Source organism: Ceratotherium simum, chromosome 11, assembly GCF_057802395.1.
Source record: "Ceratotherium simum simum isolate JZ-2026a chromosome 11, ASM5780239v1, whole genome shotgun sequence".
NCBI lineage: Eukaryota > Metazoa > Chordata > Mammalia > Perissodactyla > Rhinocerotidae > Ceratotherium > Ceratotherium simum.
In genome coordinates this window covers 16,041,570-16,062,572 of record NC_141910.1, presented here as the reverse complement: position 1 = coordinate 16,062,572, position 21,003 = coordinate 16,041,570, and the positions used below count along the sequence as shown (strand labels likewise).

Here is a 21,003-nt window from a genome sequence, read left to right as displayed (position 1 = left end):
AGGAGAGCTGGGGTGAGCCTCCTCCAGTGCCTTTGGTGTCTGTCCGAAGCAGAGTGGGCCTCGGAGGGACGAGCCGGGCTTGGAGGACCGAGCTGACCAGCGCCGGGAGCTCCCAGAGGTGGGGCGGACTGTGGGCTCCAGCCGCCTGCGCGGGCGTGGGGCGGACCTGGGTGGGGCTCGGAGGGGCGAGGCCGGCCGGGGGGCGGGGCTGGACGGACGCAGCGCGCAGACGCGCAGCGGCTGGCCGCCTGTGCGGTGCTGTAGGCTGGGTGCTTTCCTGGGGCGTCATGGGGCTCACCGCTGGGGAGCTCGTCTCGTCGCTTCTGGGGCTGTGGCTGCTGCTGTGCAGCTGGGGGTGCCCCGGGAGCGCCGAGCCACGGGCCCCGCCGGATAAGATCGGTAGGCGAGAGGGGCGCGGCGCGGAAGCGGGTGCGGGAGGGCTCCCCGCGCCGGCCGGCCGCCGCGTAGTGCACAGGCTCCGCACCGCGACGCCCGCCGGGCCGCGTGGGCCGCGCTCTTCCCGGTTCGCGCCTCGGGGCCGTTTTCGGTGCCCCAGGCACCGTGCCTTCCCGGGCGTAGAGATATGCCCACTTGAGGAATGGGCCGTGGAGGAGGGTACGGGGCGGGTGGGCGGCCTCCAAGCGTCGCTGCAGCCCCTGTCTCGGAGGCTCCTCTCGCCGCCTTGCCTTGCTGCACCTTGGGAGGCCGGTCCTCTGGTTCGTCCTGGAGCGACCGGCCGCTTCTTCTCTGCAAATGACAGGCGCACGCGGGCACCGCACGCAGAGCAGTGCAGACAAGCTGAGCCCGTCTGCTTCCCCTGATAGGCTGGAACCCCCTGCCCTCCGTCCGCTTTGCTGAGGTGGCCTGCTCTCAGAGACCCCTGACTTGCACACTTTCTCTGCCTAGGACTCCTACACAGCCGAAATAATCCACTCTTTTTCCAGTTTCAGTCGTCTTGGTTTTTTGCTCCCTGTTTATTTTGTTTTGCTTTGTTTTTTGTTCCCCATAGAGCTGTGTTCTTTGGGTTCATTAACCTACCTACATTAATGAGACAGAACAAATCTAGGCAAAAATGGCGGCCACTGATTTAAAATGCGTGCTGGAAAGGCCCACCTCCTCTGTTCCCATGCATTGGGCACAAGAAAGGGTGTGCGGGCCTGTTGGTGCCTCGACTAAGAAATGTGAGAATCTTTGGGCATCTGGCAAGAAAAAAAGATCTAATGTCAATTTATAGGTTAATCTACCACTTTTGTCTGGGGCAATGTCTGTCCAGCTTCAGAGAGTTCTGTCTTCACTGCAACTGGTCACTTGCCTTCCTCTCCCCAAGCTTCCCCAAATTGTTGACAAAAAAAATAGTTGGTAAATGGGAAAGAAATTGTTCCTTTTTTCCCCCTTAGCGATCATCGGAGCTGGAATTGGTGGCACTTCAGCAGCCTATTATCTGCGGCAGAAATTTGGGAAAGATGTGAAGATTGACCTGTTTGAAAAAGGAGAGGTGGGGGGCCGTCTGGCCACCTTGACTGTGCGGGGGCAAGACTATGAGGCAGGAGGTTCTGTCATCCATCCTTTAAATCTGCACATGAAGCGTTTTGTCAAGGACCTGGGTAGGTAATTTGGTCTTAGAGCTAAGCAGATTTCTGTGTGACCATCCATGGATGTTTTTATCATATAGGGAGCTGAAACTTTTCTGCCTTGTTAATTGTCTTTTACAGAGAAGTTGGTAAAACTGTTTTCCTCACTTTCCTGCTAGCAATTGGTACTGCCTTAGGAGCCACTCTCCTGTAATGGGATGCTAGTTATCTGTATCTTCAGTTATCTGGAATTACAACCATAGGGTGGAGGTGGGGGTGGTTGCTCTTCTTAGTTCTTAAACCTCTGGGTTCATGTTGAAGAATTAAAGAATGGTTTGCATTAGCAGAAACCTGGTGTGCTCATTTTGCAGCTGGGGAAATGAGGCCCAGAGGCTTAAAGTGTCTGGCCTAAAGTCACTCACACAGCTTAGGGTGCAGACATATGCCTGGAACCTGGCACACCTGACTACTTTCCTACCAGCAGAGGAGCTGGGACAGGTTGTGGGGGAGGTCTGGCAGGCCTCTGCAGGTCCTTTCTTGCAGGAATTTTTGTGTAATTTTAGCCTCCTTCCAGTTATCTGAAATATCCAGTTATGCAAAATAGGCTTTGCATAGGAATGGGGATGCCTCCTTTCCCTAAGCTGCCTTCCACATCTCCTGTGGATGCTTCCTGGGCCTCTCTTTCCTCCATAAGGGCAAATATTTGCCAGGAGCAGTTTATGCTGCAAAGATTCATGACTGGCATTTCTGTTTTTAACTTGAATTCAGTTGGTACTCTGGCATTTTCCTTTGACTTTTTAGCCTTTTTAGGCTAAAAGTAGCCAGTGTAATTTTGATATATCTGCATGATCATTTGATCCATCTTTTGGAGACTCTGCTTTTGGACAGTGTAGTGAGTGTGTCGTGTATCACACACTGTTCTAAAGATAGAGCTTCTTTAATATGTCTCCTGAGAACTGAGGTAAGCCCGGAATTCACTCACTTCAGAGTGTCCCTGATAGCCTCAGATTACCTTCTTTCATTTGATCAGCATAGAAACCACTGACTTAGCTACCTTTTCTCTGTTTTTGCAGGTCTCTCTACTGTTCAGAGCTCTGGTGGCCTAATGGGGGTGTATAATGGAGAAACTTTGGTGTTTGAGGAGAGCAGCTGGTTTATAATTAACATGATTAAACTAATTTGGCAATATGGATTTCAGTCCCTCCGAATGCACATGTGGGTAGAGGATATATTAGACAAGTTTATGAGGTAATTTTTTCTCTTCCATTTAACCTAAGACCTTTTAGTTAGATGATCTTTAGGAGGTATAGTTTCTTGGAACAGTTCTCTACCTAACTGCAAGGCCTGTTTGCAAGACTGTTAGGCAAAATGTTTTGTATAAAACATGTGAGCTGTTTATCCACTTGGAAGTTGAAAGAGTAGTTTATTTTTGCTTCTGAAAATGTATATTGCAAATGCTTATTTAGTGTTGCCAGGCACTGTTAAATACTCTACAAATACTAACCCCTTGAATTCTCATGACAGCTCTTTCAGGTAGGTACTGTTATTAGCTTCTTTTTACAGATGTGGAAGGTGGAGGCATAGAGGTGTTTCAAGTGTGCAAGTACACCCACCTAATAAGTGGTGGTACTGGGGTTCCTACCTAGGCTCTGGCTCCAGAGTCCTCACTCTTAATCTCTGCGCTGTGCTGGTGTTGTGTAGATGAGTGAGTTAATGTGTATAAGAGCTTATAGAAAGGATCAGAAAGCTTAAATGAGCTTTAATTGTAACATGATGTTTCAGTGGGCCAGCAGCCTGAGGTAGAGTATCAGTTCTGTGCCTCACGAATTTAAATTAAGATACTACATTCCAGCACTGTTCTGGGTAGTGGGAATACAGGTGGCATTTTTTCTTATTTATGTTTTTCTGTAGTTTCAAAATTTTCTATGTGTATGAATGTGCATTGCTTTGTAATTAGGAAAAATAACATATAATAACCAGTCTGACTTTGAAAGATGCAACCTATTTTTTTTTTTAAGGCGGTTGGCATGTGCTGATTTTTATACTGGTTTACAATTTTAGATGCTGGAGAAATTCAACTTGTAAATGCTAATAATAGTTCATTGCTATGACTGTTCCAACATAATAAAGTAATGTTAAAAAGGTAAAATTACGTGTCATATGACTGAGTATTGCCCAGGACAAATATAGGAGTTGAGTAGGATAAATACACTCTAGTTACTGTAACTTAAAATATTAGTTAGAGATTTCTTTTCTTTCTAAACGTCATTCTTGGGCCGGCCCTGTGGCTTGGCGGTTTAAGTGCGTGCGCTCCGCTGCTGGCGGCCCGGGTTCGGATCCCGGGCGCGCACCGACGCACCGCTTCTCTGGCCATGCTGAGGCCGCGTCCCACGTACAGCAACTAGAAGGATGTGCAGCTATGACATACAACTATCTACTGGGGCTTTGGGGGAAAAAATAAATAAATAAATAAACATCATTCTTAGGTCAATTCCCTGAACACCTTTTCAGTAGGTACATTCAGTTCAGCTACAGTGCAGATTGTTTTATTTTTTATTTTTATTTTTAAAGATTTTATTTATTTATTTTTTCCCCCCAAAGCCCCAGTAGATAGTTGTATGTCATAGTTCCACATCCTTCTAGTTGCTGTACGTGGGACGCGGCCTCAGCATGGCCGGAGAAGCGGTGCGTCGGTGCGTGCCTGGGATCCGAACCGGGCCGCCAGCAGCGGAGCGCGCGCACTTAACCGCCAAGCCACGGGGCCGGCCCCAGATTGTTTTAAAGTAGGCATTCATTCATTAATTCATTCACCAAATATTGAGTGACAGGCACTATGCTAGGTCCTGAGGGTATAGAACCTAGAACATGTCCCTGCCCTCAAAGTATATACATACTAGTAGAGACAAGCAATAAACTAATAACTAAAAAAATATATAGAATTTGTGTAGAGACAGCCAGTCACTTTTTAAAGAAGATAGGTGGCATGTTGCTGCACACTCAGCAGGAAAATCAAGTTTAGGTGGCATCAGATGCAGCTCTGCTTATAACAGTCTTCTTATCTGTGGCTTGCTTGACATGTAGAAAGTTGCCCTTTGAGAAATTAAGAAATCACTTTTGAAGTGAATTCAAGGTATTACAGAACTGTGAAAAATACTATTTTTGATTTTAGAAGACAATTTCCAAGCTCTATGAAATTACTGCCCTCCTCAGTCTGTCTTTGATATTTGATTATATAGTATTGACCTTTATGTTTAAAGGGTCATGTATCATACATTTCTGTTTCTTTCAATAAATCAAGAACATACAAGTCTTATTTTGATAATTTTATCATGCCCTGTGCGATAGTTGGAGAGAAGGCTGGTATTGCACCAGCATGCGCCAGTTGTTAAAGTAGTGAAATACTGCTGGATGTGAAATAGCTGCCACCCTGTGTGTTCCCACTCAAGGCATCTGCCTGCTCTTTGGGACCGCGCTCCCCGCCGCCAGCAGGGAGTCTTGACTCAGTTCCAGTGCTGTCGTCAGTCTACTTTCTGTTTAATTCTGTACCAGTTGTTAAATATTTGTGGTATCACCCCATGTTGGAGTTACTCTGGAATGTCACAACCAGGATTGGGAGCTAGGAGGTTGCCAAAGAGGAATCTGCAACAGTGAATTCCCCTGCATTTCAGTAAAGCAGTGGTTCTCAACCCTGGCTGCACGTTAGAATCACTTGAAGATCTTTTTAAAATAAGAATGCTGTGTTCCACCCCTAGAGATTTTTGATCTCGTTGTTCTGGAGTAGAGGTCTGGGCATTGGTATTTTTAAAAGCACCTCAAGTGAATCTTAACTTACAGCCAGAGTTGAGAACCACTAGGTTAAAATGTGCAGTTGGAGAATATTCTTGAGTTTTTTCTTTCTTTGAATGGTATAGAAACCTAATGGTCTTGCTCAAAAAGTTTTCTCCCTTTTTTGGATACATGTGACAGATCCAGTTGGGTCCCCTTGAAAGTGGCCTGTGTGATTTTCTGCAGAAAACTTTTTGAGGGATTTGCTCATCAGCTTTGGGGAGGTATCTTGTCCTTTTTCTGCTTCCATTTCAGGGAGTGTACAGTGTGAACGAAGGCTCATATGACAGTAGTAAACCATGACACTTGAAAGAGGGTTCAAGCTTGTGGTAGGCAACGTTGCACACCCCTAGGAGTATGCATTCATTCGTCTCACTGTTGGACGTAGTTAGGTGGAAATCCTGCAGCCCGTGATAGCCACACGTGCCAGGTTAATTTCCAGTTTTGAGTATTTATTTATGCAGTTCTTCTGGTTGGATGCCATTCTTACTCCAAAGTCCAATCTCGTATCTCACTCTTTCAACAAAACCTTCCCCTAATACTCTAGTCACCATTCATCTCTCTTCACACATCCCTTGGTATTAGATGGTGCATACCACACCCACCTGTGTTGTTCTATAGTATGCACAGTAACTCGAATGTAGTAGATAATTCACTCAAATGTTTGTTGAATTGAATCCTCCGGTCCACTGATGGCTTCCTGTTGGGATATCTTGGCTTGGAGGCTAGGTTAAAGCTCATTCGTGCCTCTAGCACTTAGCATTTCTGGGGACATGTTAGATCCTTAACACTTCTTGATCTGAGACTGATAGGACTCACAGTGAAAGGCTTTATAAACACCCTTTTTTTCTTTCTAGTTACTGCTAACAAATATTTTGTCATTTTTTGTTTCTTTCTCTCATTTTCCAAATCCAATTTATCTGGAATCCTGTCAGTCTTTAAAATATATCCAGAATTCCACCACTTCTCACCACCACCACTGCTATCACTTTGATCTAAGCCACTATTATCTTTTGTCTGGATTGCTGGAATAGCCTCCTGTGGTAGGCTGAATAATGCCTCCCTCCTCCTTCAAGATGTCTGTATCCTAATCCCTGGAACCTCTGAATGTGTTGCCTTACATGGTAAAAGGGACTTTGCAGATATGATCAGGTTAAGGGTCTTGAAATTGGGAGATTTTTATTTTTATTTATTTATTTTTTATTTATTTTTTAATTTTTTTGTTTATTGCAGTAACATTGGTTTATAACATTGTAAAAATTTCAGGTGTACATCATTGTACTTCTATTTCTGCATAGATTACATCATGTTCACCACCAAAATACTAATTACAACCCATCACCACACACATGTACCGAATTATCCCTTTTACCCTCCTCTCTCCCCCCTTTCCCTCTGGTAACCACCAATCCAGGGAGACTTTTCTTGATTATTTAGGTGTAGCCTATATAATCCACAGGGGTCCTTATAAGAGGGAGGTAGGAGGATCAAAATGAGTAGTAGGAGATGTGGTGATGGAAGCAAGAGGTTGGGGTGATGCTAGGAAGGGGCCATAAGTCAAGGAATGCAGGTGGTTTATAGAAACTGAAAAAGGCAAGAAGATGGATTCTTCCCTCAGAGCTTCCAGAAGGAACTAGCTTTGCCAACACTTTGACTTTAGCCCAGTGAGATTGACTTTGGGTTTCTAACCTGCAGAACCATAAGATAATTTGTGTTGTTTTAAGCCACTGAGTTTGTGTTAATTTGTTACAGCAGCAATGGGAAACTGATACACCTCCTAATTCATTTCCCTGCTTTTGCTCTTGTGCCACCACAGTCTATTTTCAGCATAGCAGCCAAAGTGGTCGTGTTAAAATCTAAGAGTCATCACATTACTTCTCTGCTCAGAAACTTTCAATGGCTATTTCATGCAGAGAAATGGCAAAAATCTGTACCATGGTTTGGAAGACCTGACAGGACATAGATAATCCCATCCCTTATTTTTGTGTTTCCTGTTTGTATGGGCAGAATTGTGCCCCCTTCCCCTAATTCATATGTTGAAGCCCTAAACCCCTGTACCTCAAAGTATGACTGTATTTGGAGATAGGACTTTTAATGAGGTAATTAAGTTAAAATGAGGCCATTAGGGTGGGCCGTATCCAATCTGACTGGTGTCCTTATAAGAAGAGATTAGAACACACAGAAGAGACACGAGAAGTGTGCATACACAGAGGAAAGACCATGTGAGGACACAGTGAGAAGGTGGCCATCTGCAAGCCAAGCAGATAGGCTTCAGAAGAAACCAGACCTGCCAATGCCGTGATCTTAGATTTCTAGTGTCCAGAACTGTAAGAAATACATTTCTGTTGTTTAAGCCACCCAGTCTGTGATACTTTATTGTGGCAGTCCTAGTGAACTAATATACTGTTGATCTTCTGCCTACTTGTTCTACTCATTATTGAAAGTGGGATATTGGAATCTCCAACTATTATTGTTGAATTGTCTGTTTTTCTCTTCAATTCTGTCAGTTTTGCTTCATGTATTTTGGAGCTCAGTTGTTAGGTACATATATGTTTATAATTTTTATGTCTTCCTGATGGACTAACCCTTTTATCTTATAAAATGTCCTCCTTTGTCTCTGGTAACAATTTTTGTCTTAAAGTCTCTTTTCTCTGATATTAGTATAGCTACTCCAGGTCCCTTTTTGTTACTGTTTGCTTGGTATATCTTCTTCCATCTTTTTACTTTCAACCTATTTGTGTCTTTAAATCTAATGTGTATTTCTTGTAGACAGCATATAGTTGGATCATGTTTTTTTATCCACTTTGCCAATCTCTGCCTTATGATTGGACTGTTTAGTCCATTTATGTTTAATATAATTGTTAAAGTAGGATTTATGTCTGCTATTTTGCTATTTGCTTTCTATATGTCTTATGTTGTTTTTGTTTCTCTGTTCCTCCCTTATTGCCTTCTATTGTGTTATCCATTCATCTGTTGGTGGACATTAGGTTGCTTCTACCTCTTGGCTATTGTGCATACTGCTGCAGTAAATGTGGGTGTTCAAATATCTCTTTGATCCCACTTTCAATTCTTTTGGATATATACCCAGAAGTGGGATTGCTGGATCATATGGTAATTCTACTTTTAATTTTTTGAGGAACCTCTGTACTGTTTTCTGTAGCAGCTGTACCATTTTATGTTCCCACCAACAATGCACAAGGGTTCCAATTTCTCCACACTCTTGTCAACACTTGTTATTTTCTGTTTTCTTTAGATAATGGGCATCCTAACAGGTGTGAGATGATAATCTCTTTGTGATTTTGATTTGTGTTTCCCTAATGATTAGTGATGTTGCGCATCTTTTCACGTACTTCTTGGCCATTTGTATATCTTCTTTGGAGTAATGTCTATTCAAGTTCTTTGCCCATTTTTTAATTGAATTTTTTGTTGTTGAGTTGTAGGACTTCTTTATATATTCTGGATATTAAACACTTATCAGATATATGGTTTGCAAATATTTTATCCTATTCTGTAGGTTGCCTTTTCATGCTGTTGATTATCTCTTTTGCTGCACGGAAGTTGTTGTTTGATATAGTTCCATTTATCTATTTTTGCTTTTGTTGCCTATGCTTTTCGTGTCATATCCAGGTAATCGTTGCCAAATCCAATGTCATGAAGCTTTTCCTCTATGTTTTGTTCTAGGAGTTTTATAGTTTCAGGTCTTATATTTATGTCTTTGATTCATTTTGAGTTAATTCTTATATATCATGTGAGGTAAAGGTCCAGTTTCATTCTTTTGCAGGTGGATATCCAGTTTCTCAGCACCATTTGTTGAAGAGACTATCCTTGACCCATTGTATAGCCTTGGCACCTTTGTTGAAGATCATTTGACCATATATGTGAGAGTTTATTTCTGCGTTCTCTATTTTGCTCCTTTGATCTATCTGTCTGTCTTTATGCTGGTACCATACTGTTTTGATTACTGTAGCTTTGTAATATACTTTGAAGTCAGGAAGTGTGAGGCCTCTAGCCTTGTTTTTCTTTCTCCAGATTGTTTTGGTTATTTGGAGTCTTTTGAGATTCCATATAAATTTTAGGATTTTTTTTCTATTTCTGCAAAAAATACTATTGGAATTTTGATAGGGATTGCATTGAATCTGTAGATCACTTTAGGTATTAAGAACATCTTGGGCCAGCCCCGTGGCTTAGCGGTTAAGTGCGTGTGCTCCGCTGCCGGCGGCCCGGGTTTGGATCCTGGGTGCGCACCGACGCACCGCTCCTCTGGCCATGCTGAGGCCGTGTCCCACATACACCAACTAGAAGGATGTGCAGCTATGACAGACAACTATCTACTGGGACTTTGGGGGAAAAATAAATAAATAAAATCTTTTAAAAAAAAAAAAAAGAACATCTTATCAAGTTTTCCAGTCCATGAACAGAGGATGCCTTTAATTTCTTTCAGCAGTGTTTTGTAGTTTTCAGTGTATGTGTCTTTTTGTCTCCTTTGTTAAATTTACTCCTAAATGTTTTGTTTTATTCTTTTTGATGCTGTTGTAATGAGATTGTCTTCTTAATTTCCTTTTCGTATTGTTCATTGTTAGCATATTGTGCCTTTTTAAAAAGATTGAGATATAACTGACATATAACATTGTGTAAGTTTAAGGTGTACAGCATATTGATTTGATACATTTATATATTGCAATATGATTACCACTAAAGCTAGTTAACACCTCTGCTGTGTCACATAATTATCATTTCCTTTATATGATGAGAACATTTAAGATCTAGTCTTGGCAACTTTGGAGTATATAATACAGTATAGTTGGCTATAATCACTGAGCTGTGCATTGGATCTCCAGCATTCAGTCATCTTCTAGTTGCTGTCCTTTTTTGTTTTAAAGAGATATTTTCTAGTGTACTATTTTAATTCTCTTGTTGTTTCTTTTAGTATATATTTTCTTAGTAGTTTCCCTGGGGATTATAATTTGTATCTTTTTTTTTTTTAAATTTAAAAAAAAATTTTTCCCCCAAAGCCCCAGTAGATAGTTGTATGTCATGGTTGCACATCCTTCTAGTTGCTGTATGTGGGATGCGGCCTCAGCATGGCCGGAGAAGCGGTTCCTCGGTGCATGCCCGGGATCCGAACCCGGGCCGCCAGCAGCGGAGCGCGCGCACTTAACCGCTAAGCCACGGGGCCGGCCCCTATAATTAGTATCTTAACTTAAAATAATAATTGCTTAAAACAATGTGAATTACTTTAAGCAAATACCAACTTAATTTGAGTAATATACAAAAATTTTGCTCCAGTATAGCTTCATTACCACACCATCCTTTGTGTGATTGTCATACAAATTATGTCTTTATACGTTATAAGCTCGTTAGTTTTATAATTATTGCTTTATGTGGTTGTCTTTTAAGTTAGGAGAAAAGAGTTATAAATGTTTATACCTTTAAGAGTCTTTTGTATTTACCTATGTAATTACCTTTACTAGTACTCTTTATGTCTTCATGTGGATTTGAGCTTCTGTCTAGTGTTATCTAGCCTGAAGGGCTCTCTTTAGTGTTTCTTGTAGGGCGGGTTTGCTAGTGTTGAATTATCTGTTTTTTGTTTACTTGGGATTATCTTAATTTCTCTAAAACTAAAAAATAGTTTTGCTGGATATAGGACTCTTGGTTGTTAGTCTTTTCTTTCAGCATTTTGAATATGTCATGCTGCTACCTTCTGGCCTTCATGGTTTCTGATGAGAAGTCAGATCCCTCTTGTTGGATGAGTCTCTTTTCTCTTGCTGCTTTCAAGATTCTCTCTTTGTCTTTCTACAGTTTGGCTAGTATGTGTTTAGGTATGGATCTCTTTGAGTTTATCCTGCTTGGGTTTGTTGAGCTTCCTCGATGTGCAGGTTAATGTTTTCCATCAAATTTGGGAAGTTTTTGGCTATTATTTCTTCAAATTTTTTTTGTCCCTTTCTTTTTCTCCATTCCTTCTAGGATCCCCATTTTGTGTGTGTTGGTATGCTTTATGTTGTCCCACAGGTCTCTGATGCTCTGCTCATTTTCTTAAATTTTTTCTTTCTGTTCCTCAGACTGTATAATCTCAATTGATCTTATCTTTAAGTTCACTGATGCTTCTGTTATTTGAAATCTGCTGTTGAGCCTCTCTAGGGAATTGTTTTTTTTTTTTTAAATTTTATTTATTTATTTTTTCCCCCAAAGCCCAGTAGATAGTTGTATGTCATAGCTGCACATCCTTCTAGTTGCTGTATGTGGGACACGGCCTCAGCATGGCCGGAGAAGCGGTGCGTCGGTGTGCGCCCGGGATCCGAACCCGGGCCGCCAGCACCGGAGCGCATGTACTTAACCTCTAAGCCACGGGGCCGGCCCTCTAGGGAATTTTTTATTTCAGATGTTGTACTTTCCAACTCCAGAATTTTTTATCTTTATTTTATTTTTATTTTTTTATTGATGTCTTGATAGTTTATAACATTGTGAAATTTTGGTTGTACATTATTGTTTATCAGTCACCATATAAATGCCTCCCTTCACCCCTTGTGCCCTTCACCCCCCAATCCTCTTGCCCATGGTAACCACCATACAGTTCTCTCTGTCCGTGTGTTGGTTTATATTCCACCTATGAGTGAAATCATGTGGTGTTTGTCTTTCTCTTTCTGGCTTATTTCACTTAACATAATACCCTCCAGATCCATCCATGTTGTTGCTAATGGGACGATTTTGTCTTTTTTTTTATGGCTGAGTAGTATTCCATTGTATATATATACCACCTCTTCTTGATCCAGTCATCCGTTGAGGGACACTTGGGTTGCTTCCACTTCTTGGCTCTAGTGAATAATGCTGCAATGAACTTAGGGATGCAAAAGCTTCTTTGGATTGTTGATTTCAGGTTCGTTGGATAGATTCCCAGTAGTGGGATAGCTGGATCATAGGGTATTTCTATTTTTAGTTTTTTGAGAAATCTCTGTACTGTTTTCTGTAGAGGCTGCATCAGTTTGCATTCCCACCAGCAGTGAATGAGGGATCCCATTTCTCCACAACCTCTCCAACATTTGTTGTTTTTTGTCTTGGTGAATATAGCCATTCTAATGGGTATAAGGTGATATCTTAGTGTAGTTTTGATTTGCATTTCCCTGATGATTAGTGATGTTGAACATCTTTTCATGTGCCTATTGGCCATCTGTATATCTTCTTTGGAGAAGTGTCTGTTCATTTCCTCTGCCCATTTTTTGATCGGGTGGTTTGTTTTTTTCTCGGTCAGTTGTGTGAGTTCTTTATATATTGTGGAGATTAACCCCTTGTTAGATATATGATTTGTAAATATTTTCTCCCAGCCGGTGGGTTGCCTGTTCATTTTGATACTGGTTTCATTTGCCTTGTAGCTCTTTAATCTGATGAAGTCCCACTTGTTTATTTTTTCTTTAGTTTCCCTTGTCCGAGTAGACATGGTATCTGAAAAGATTCCTTTTTGACCAATGTCAAATAGTGTATTGCCTATATTTTCTTCTTGGAGTTTTATAGTTTCAGGTCTCACCTTCAGGTCTTTGATCCATTTTGAGTTAATTTTTGTGGATGGTGAAAGCAGATGGTCTACTTTCATTCTGTTGCAAGTGGCTGTCCAGTTTTTCCAGCACCATTTATTGAAGAGACTTTCCTTTGTCCATTGTATGTTCTTAGCTGCTTTGTCGAAGATTAGCTGTCTGTATATGCGTGGCTTTATTTCTGGGCTTTCAATTCTGTTCCATTAATTTGTGTGTCTCCTTTTGTACCAGTACCATGCTGTTTTGATTACTATTGCTTTGTAGTATGTTTTGAAGTCAGGGATTGGGATGCCTCCAGCTTTGTTCTTTTTTCTCAGGATTGCTTTAGCTATTCAGGGTCTTTTGTTGCCCTATATGAATTTTAGTATTCTTTGTTCTATTTCTGTGAAAAATATCATTGGGATTCTGATCTTTGTTGATATTCTACATTTGGTGAGACATTGTTCTCATACTTGCTTTAGGTCTTTAGACAGGGCTTCCTTTAGTTCTTTTAACATTAATAATTGCTGATTTAAAGTCTTTGTCTAGCAAGTCCAATGTCTGTGTTTCCTCAGAGACAGTTCCTATTGACTCCTTTTTTCCTTTTTCCCCCTGTGTATGGGCTATACTTTCTTGTTTCTCTGAGTATCTCATAATTTTTGTTGAAAACTGGACATTTAAAATAATATTATATGGCAAATTGGGAAATCAGATTTCTCCCAACCCCAAGATTTGTTATTGTTGCTGTTTGTTTAGTACCTTTCTGGGACTAATCCTGTAAAATCTGTATTTGTCATGTATGGCCACTGAAGTGTATGTGTTGGGGTATGTTTTCAGTGCTCTGGCAGGTGGTTTACTACTTTAGCCTTCCTGCTTGCTCAGAGCCTCAAGGTTGGCCAAAGGTGACAGATTAGGGCCTTCTCAGGTCTTTCCTGGGCATGTGACAGCCTTGTACGTGGGCCTTGCCTTCTAGGTCCCCAGGATGTCTTGGTGTTTTTCATTCCCCAATATTTCTTTCTTTTTTTTTTTTTTTAAATTTTTTGTTTATTGCAGTAACATTGGTTTATAACATTGTAAAAATTTCAGGTGTATCCCAATATTTCTTTTTAAAGTCGTTTGGTCAGCCTCTCGTGAGCCCCAGTTGGTATCTCACCCTCAGGTAGCTGTGATGTTCAGTTGCCACTGATGTTTTTGACAGATGCCCTCAGATGGGCTGTTTGTATAGAGTGAGCTCTGAATCAGGTCAAATAAAGACAAGCTTGATGATGGAGCTTTGCAGTGAGCTGCCAGATAGGTCAAATAGTGGCATTTCTCTGGGGATGGGGATTTTGGGGAGCTCCAAAGCTGTCTTATTCCCTGCTGTGGCTGCCAGCTTGCTAGTTTCACAGATATCATAGTTACAAGGCTGCTGATTTTCAAGGCTACCTTGGAGCTGGCAAGAGGGGAATGGGAATAGGGTAAGTTGAAATGCCAGAGAGTTCACTGTTCTTACCGAGATTCAGTGATTTTTCTTGAATAAATACTCCTGGGATTTTGGGAAGTCTTTGGTTTATTTCTAGAATTCTGAAAACATTGATGTTGACAACTTTTGCCGGTGTTCTCACTGCTTTTATGTAGGAGCAGATTTTCTGAGGTCCTTACTCCACCATTCTGGAGGTGCTTCATCCTTCTTCTCCTACCCTTCCTTCCTTTTTTCTGATGGTCCCTCCTCCTGCTCTCCTGGATCTCTCCGCTTCAGCTGTATTGGCCTCTCTGTTCCTTGAACACTGCAGGCATGCTTCTGTCATAAGGCCTTTGCACTGCTCTTGCCTCTACCTGAAATATTTCCCCCCCAGATAACTGCATGGCTTGCCTCCTCACCTCCTTCAGGTCTTTGCTCAGGTGTCACCTTCTCAGTGTGGCTTTCATTGACCACTCTACTTATTTATTTATTTTTTGCTGAGGAATATTTTCCCTTGAGCTAGCATCCATGTGGGCTGCCAGCACAGCATGGCTGCTAACAGAGTGGTGTAGGTCCGTGCCTGGGAACTGAACCTGGGCCGCTGAAGCGGAGCCCACTGAACTTAACCACTAGGCCACCAGGGCTGGCCCCCACTCTACTTATTTTTTTGGACCATCTTATTTAGAGTATAATGCTGCCAACTCCAAGCATTCCCAGTCTTCCTTTTTGATTTATTTTTCTCCTTAATGCTTATCCTCCTCTAACCTGCTATACAATTTACTCGCATTGATTTATTTTTTTATTACCTGTTTCCCCAACTAGAACACAAGCTCCATGAGGGCAGGGATTTGTTTTCTCTTTTGTGTTGACCTTTGCATCCTTATCACCTGGAACAGTGCCTGGCTCAAAGTTGATGCTCCATAAATATTTGTTGAATAAATAAACAGATAAAAGTTAAGGGTTAAACAAATGTAGTTTAAAAAGGAAAAAGGCTGTATAAGCAATCTGATTAGCAGAAACTACTAGTTATTCACACGTCTAACTTTGTAGTAGATATATATTCTAATGCACCTAGTGTTGTGAAACAGCGTGTTCAGTGTTTATGTGGTGTATGTTGTCTCAAGTACCCCTCTAGGAGGCCTTTACTTAGGAGGCTTGCTTGAATGGGGTTGGGGCTCAGGGTGAGAGGAAGTGAGGAATAATTTTTTTATAACATCATATATAAGTTATTTAATTGGCTACTAAATAGTAGCTACTAAATTGTCATGCTGACCATTAGCCAAAGATTACTCTTCATTTTATGAGGTATTCAGTATATTATTTTTCTAAAAAACTCACTGTTTGCATCCTACTTTTTCCAACTTTTGGAAACCAAAGGATATGGTTGCAGAAATTATTTTAGTTTCCAAGTTTTGGCACTGATATCAAAGTTTTCCCACAAAAAGTTATGCAACATTTTGTACACTATGCTGTTTTGTTGTTGTTAGTGCTGTTGAGTCGCTTCTGGCTCCTAGCGACTCTGTGTACAGCAGAGCGGAACCCTGCCTGGTCTTTTTGCACCATCCTCTCACCTTCCAGCACTATATCAGGCAATGCTCCACTGCTATTCATAGGGTTCTCATGGCCAGTTTTTTTGGAAGTGGGTGGCTGTGTCCTTCTTCCTAGTCTGTCTCAAGTCTGGAAGCTCTGCTGAAACCCATCCACTGTGGGTGACCCTGCAGGTATTTGAAATACCAGTGGCATAGCTTTCAGCTTCACATCAATATGCAGCTGCCACAGTATGACAACTGACAGATGGGTGGTGTGGTTCTCTGACCCAGAAATGAATCTGGGCCGTGGCGGTGTGAGCACCGAATCTGAATCACTGGACCACCGATACTATACTGTTAGACAGTAAGGTAACATTGAAATGGATATGACATTGTTCCCTGCTCTCTAAAAATTTACAGCTTATTTTGAGAGAAGAAAGTTGATGTAAAAACTCTCCTCCCATGATTGCTGATCAAGATTTTTCTTTGGCACTTTTATTTCTTCTGTTTCATTTACTTATCTGTGCATGTGCCTTCTTATTACCTGTCCCTAACTGTATGTCCTTGAGGGAAAGGAACTACGTCTTTCTCATTTTTGTCACTTGCAACCTGAAAAATTATGTATTGAATTACTGCATTACTGATTTATGTGGATGTTCTTTTAAGTCCATAAAGTGCAGAGAAATTTCAGGTGATATTTTCTAAAAATTAAATAATACAACGTACTATGTAAGTGCTGAATGAGTGGCATGGGTGCTAAGTTTTATGGAACTTTTGGAGATGACATCAGTGTGGACTAGGAATTTGGGCAAGCCTTTGCAGAGGGGGTGGAATTCAGGCTCTGAAGGAAGTGGAGCTGTTCTGTGGTTAGGAATGAGACGAGTATTCCAGTTGGAGGGAAGAGCTGGTGCAGTGTTGGGGAGCATTATGCAGAGCATGTTTAGAGACCAGTGAACGGGTCGGGTGTGCTCAAGGGAGGGTCTGAATGTGTGCGTGTGGTTGAGGGCAGAGGGGGCAAGTTGTGCTTGAGCCTTCTACTTGTCATGTGACTTTTAGACAAGTTCTTTTACTTTTCGTTTGTTTCTTTATCCGCAGTTAGAGCAAAGGAGTTAGACTTGATGAGTTTGGCTCTAAAATCTGTGTCTCTCTTTTTTTTTTTTAATGTCAGGACTTTATTTAGTAAGCAGCAGTAAGCAAGATGTTTTTTGAATAAGTGGATGGATGAAAAATAAAAGAGGTATTTTAGGGCTTCTAGGAGGTTCATAAATGTTTCAAAGAGAAGAAACTAGAAGCAGGTAGATCAGTTATTCATTTTAGTAGTTTGAATATAAATCCTGACTTAAGATCAGGGAAATGAGAATGAAGTAACAAGAGAGATGTCAGAAAGATCGGTAAGGTTTCCTTCTTGTGTGGGAGAAGCAGAAAGGAGAAGTGAAAATGTTTCACTTTGAAACTAAATGAACTGAAGATGACATGCAGGATGTTAGGAGTGACTCGTTATTTTTGGTTGGGACTGGGGGGGCTAGAGAGGATCAAGCCTGGTGGAAAGATAAAGTTTAGACATGTTTAAGTGCTGCTGGAAGATAAAAATATGAATGAAAACAAAGACATACCCACTTCTTTAAAGGTGCTCCCAGTGACCATATTAATGCACAAGGGTGTATACAAAGGACAGTGGACTTCCAGGGGAGGTGGAGGGAGAGGGAAAGCCAAGAGCTTCTAGGATACCAGGGGAAGGTGGTGACTGAGGTGTGTCTCACTTGATAGGTAGGAACTCATCAGAAGGTAACATAAAAGTCAGTTTGAGTCTTATGATGCTATTTCCCTTCTTTATGCATCCCCTTCCTCCTATCTTGTTTGGTGTTTAATGGCCATTTCTCTTCTTTTCTAAAGGATCTACCGCTACCAATCTCATGACTATGCCTTCAGTAGTGTTGAAAAGTTACTACATTCTCTAGGAGGGGACGACTTCCTTGGACTGCTTAACCAAACACTTCTTGAAACCCTGCAGAAAGCAGGCTTCTCTGAGAAATTCCTCAATGAAATGATTGCTCCCATCATGAGAGTCAATTATGGCCAAAGCATGAGCATCAATGGCTTTGTGGGTAAGCCAAGGCTGGGAACAGTTATGGACATTAGTTCACAGACAGGCTTACCTGATGCGACAGTGGCCTCTGACTTAAGGCCTCAGGGACGACTACCTTTCTCTGTGAAACCTCAGACAGTTGATAAAATTGTGTGTGTGTAGATGTGCATTTTTATGGGGAGAGGGTCCTTAGCTTTCATTAGTTGAATGGTTCTCAACTGGGGGAGATTGTGCCCCCAACGGCCATTTGGCAATATCCGGAGACACTTGGAGCAGAACTCACCTAAATGGGGAGAGTGGGTAGAGGGCCTCTTACAGAGTTAGAATAAAACACATTTTTTCCTACTGCCGACAGGGGCAGTGTCAATGTCCGGTGCTGATTCTGGCCTTTGGGCAGTAGAAGGTGGCAATAAACTTGTTTGCTCACGGCTCCTTCAGGCTTCCAAAAGCAACCTTATACGTGGCTCAGTAATGTACATAGAGGAGAAAACAAGGGCCAAGCAGACAGGTGAGTTTGAACTTCTATTTTATTGTTCCTAATTTCCCCTGTAGAAAATAATTGCTCAGGCAGAGAAACCTCTCTTCTGCCATCTCTCACTCAGTTCCAAATAATGGAATTTTAAATTCTGTATGTTGTGCCATGTAGAAATATTCCCTGTGCTCAAGTACAGTGGCATGACTCTTTGAATTTGAAAAATAATCTCATCCTCCAAAGTAAAAATTCCATATTTTGTACTTACTCACAAAGTATTATTTCCTTTCCACGTAGGAAATTGGCCTCAATTTGGGACAGTTATCTTAGGGGATAAAACTTCTTTAATTCCTTAGAATTATAAACTATTAAGAAGGTATAGAATTATTTTTAGAAGGTATAAAATATAGTATGTTAGAAACACTAAAGAAATGTATGCTTTCTTATTTCCTCTAGGAAATCCCACAAAGATGTATGAAGTGGTCTACCAAACTGGATCTGAAACCCGTTCAGACTTCTATGACATCGTCTTGGTGGCCACTCCATTGAATCGAAAAATGTCCAATATAACTTTTCTCAACTTTGATCCTCCAATTGAGGAATTCCATCAATACTACCAACATATAGTGACAACTTTAATTAAGGGGCAATTGAATTCAACTATTTTTAGCTCTAGAGACTTAGATAAGTTTGATCTCGGTATGATCTTAACCACTGATAATTCAGATTTGTTCATTAACAGCATTGGGATTGTGTCCTCTGTAAGCGAAAATAATCCTCAACCATCAACAGATGGGACATATGTTTGGAAGATCTTTTCCCAAGAAATTCTTACTAAAGAACAAATTTTAAAGCTCTTTTTGTCCTATGATTATGCTGTGAAGCAGCCGTGGCTTGCATATCCTCATTATAAGCCTCCAGAGAAATGCCCCTCCATCATACTCCACGATCGACTTTATTACCTCAATGGCATGGAGTTTGCAGCAAGTGCCATGGAGATGAGTGCCATTGCAGCTCACAATGCTGCTCTCCTTGCCTATCACCGCTGGAATGAGCACGTGGACATGATTGACCAAGAGGACTTATATGAGAAGCTTAAAACTGAACTATGAAATAAGTCACTTTTTCCCCCTCTTGGTTCCAAATGGAATATCACTGGCAAAAAGGAACACAATCTGAGATGATTTTGAATCAGATATTTTGCCATTATCATGGTTTAATGAAAGTAATACCAGTTAATCAAGAGAAAATACAAAGTTCTAATTAAGTGTGAAGGTGTAATGCATTTATGCCATCTCCAAAATTTCTTAACTCTTTTAGTATCCATCATCAACAGTGTTTCCCAAACTTCCCTGATCTTAAGAGTCATCTGGAATTTGTCAAAACATATAGATTCTCTTCCTTCTCTGGTGAATCATTAAGTCTGGGGGGGGGGGACCCTGGATTTTGAACAAAACCTTAGAGCATTTTAAGCTGAGCACTTGAGGAAGAATTTAAAGACATACCTCTTAGTTGGGGACTAGTTCATTTGCACTTCACTCCTGGAGGTGATCTTCAGTCAGATAGTTAAAACTACTATGGGAGCTGGTATCTCATGCCTGGCTTCAGTAATTTATACCTTTTCAAAGTAAATGTGCCCATGCCTGAAGCCTTGACTTGCAGAACGTTCTTTTGATTGTTTCTGTCTCAATTTTATTAGGGGTGAAATTTTGAAGTTTTAGTAGTATAACCTTAAGATGTCAATAAAAACCTTCCTTCAAGTAGAATGAAAAGCAAATATAGGCTATTGATTTAAAGAATTGGTATTCTATCATCAAATCCTCACCTATGGAGCTTTAAAAAGTACTGATAGATCCCTATAATCAAAGATTCTGATGTAATGGATGGAGGACAGGACCTCAGCACTGTAGATTTTTAAAGTTTCTAATGTGCAACCTGGGTTGAGAATCGCTGATGTGGGGGTTTAAGATGTTTCCAAAGGGTTTTTAGTGCCTTAAGAGTCCGAAGAAACCCAATCCATTATTAAAGCAGACCCATTTTGCGAAGAATGACTTCTCTCAATGTGAACTCTAGTAGTAATGTTGATAGTAAGAAGCACTGACAGTCTAATAGCAGAGGCAACTTAGATTACTCCAGAGCAGTTGACACTAGGGTAGGATTTTGAGAATGACACTGTGCTTGATCAAATCCAGCATATGGTCAAACTGTTGAATGCTTCTAAACCTACTGTAGCATTTCGGGTGAGAAATTGGTTGCTGAAATCTTGTTTTAAGGTCATAGTTCTCAAACTTGGCTGCATGTTGGAATCACCTATAGGACTTTAAAGGTTCCTGAATGATTCTAATATGCAGCAAACTTGGAGAACCAGTTTCTCCAAAAAAGAAACTCGCCAAGTTTCTCTTCTGTACAGTGGATGTAGAACTGGTTCTCCATCCAGCCAGAACTGGTTAGTTTTAGAACTGGAGAACCAGTTCTACATCCACTTTACAAAGACCATGAATGACTGTCCTGATAGTCACTGGTAGGGCAGAACAAGTAAAAGCTTGTGAATTCTAAAAGTAACCGCAACCAAGT

The 21,003-nt window shown here is 41.2% G+C and overlaps 1 protein-coding gene across 1 annotated transcript; it reads left to right on the top strand.

Moving 5' to 3' along the window:
* The first annotated feature begins 240 nt into the window (after positions 1–240).
* On the top strand, positions 241–19,703 carry PCYOX1 (prenylcysteine oxidase 1). Its single transcript, XM_004435574.2, has 6 exons — positions 241–399; positions 1,398–1,604; positions 2,645–2,819; positions 17,765–17,976; positions 18,313–18,465; positions 18,886–19,703. Exons 1-6 carry the CDS (start codon positions 288–290, stop codon positions 19,539–19,541), a joined length of 1,515 nt encoding a protein of 504 aa, XP_004435631.1. The 5' UTR covers positions 241–287; the 3' UTR covers positions 19,542–19,703.
* Positions 19,704–21,003: the final 1,300 nt, after the last annotated feature.

Bases quoted from the DNA above. Each gene is read 5' to 3' on its own strand.
- PCYOX1 (XM_004435574.2), top strand. From the start codon at position 288: ATGGGGCTCACCGCTGGGGAGCTCGTCTCGTCGCTTCTGGGGCTGTGG. The intron at 2,820-17,764 runs GTAATTTTTTCT...TCTTTTCTAAAG, and splicing joins ATATTAGACAAGTTTATGAG to GATCTACCGCTACCAATCTC. The intron at 17,977-18,312 runs GTAAGCCAAGGC...TACTGCCGACAG, and splicing joins GAGCATCAATGGCTTTGTGG to GGGCAGTGTCAATGTCCGGT.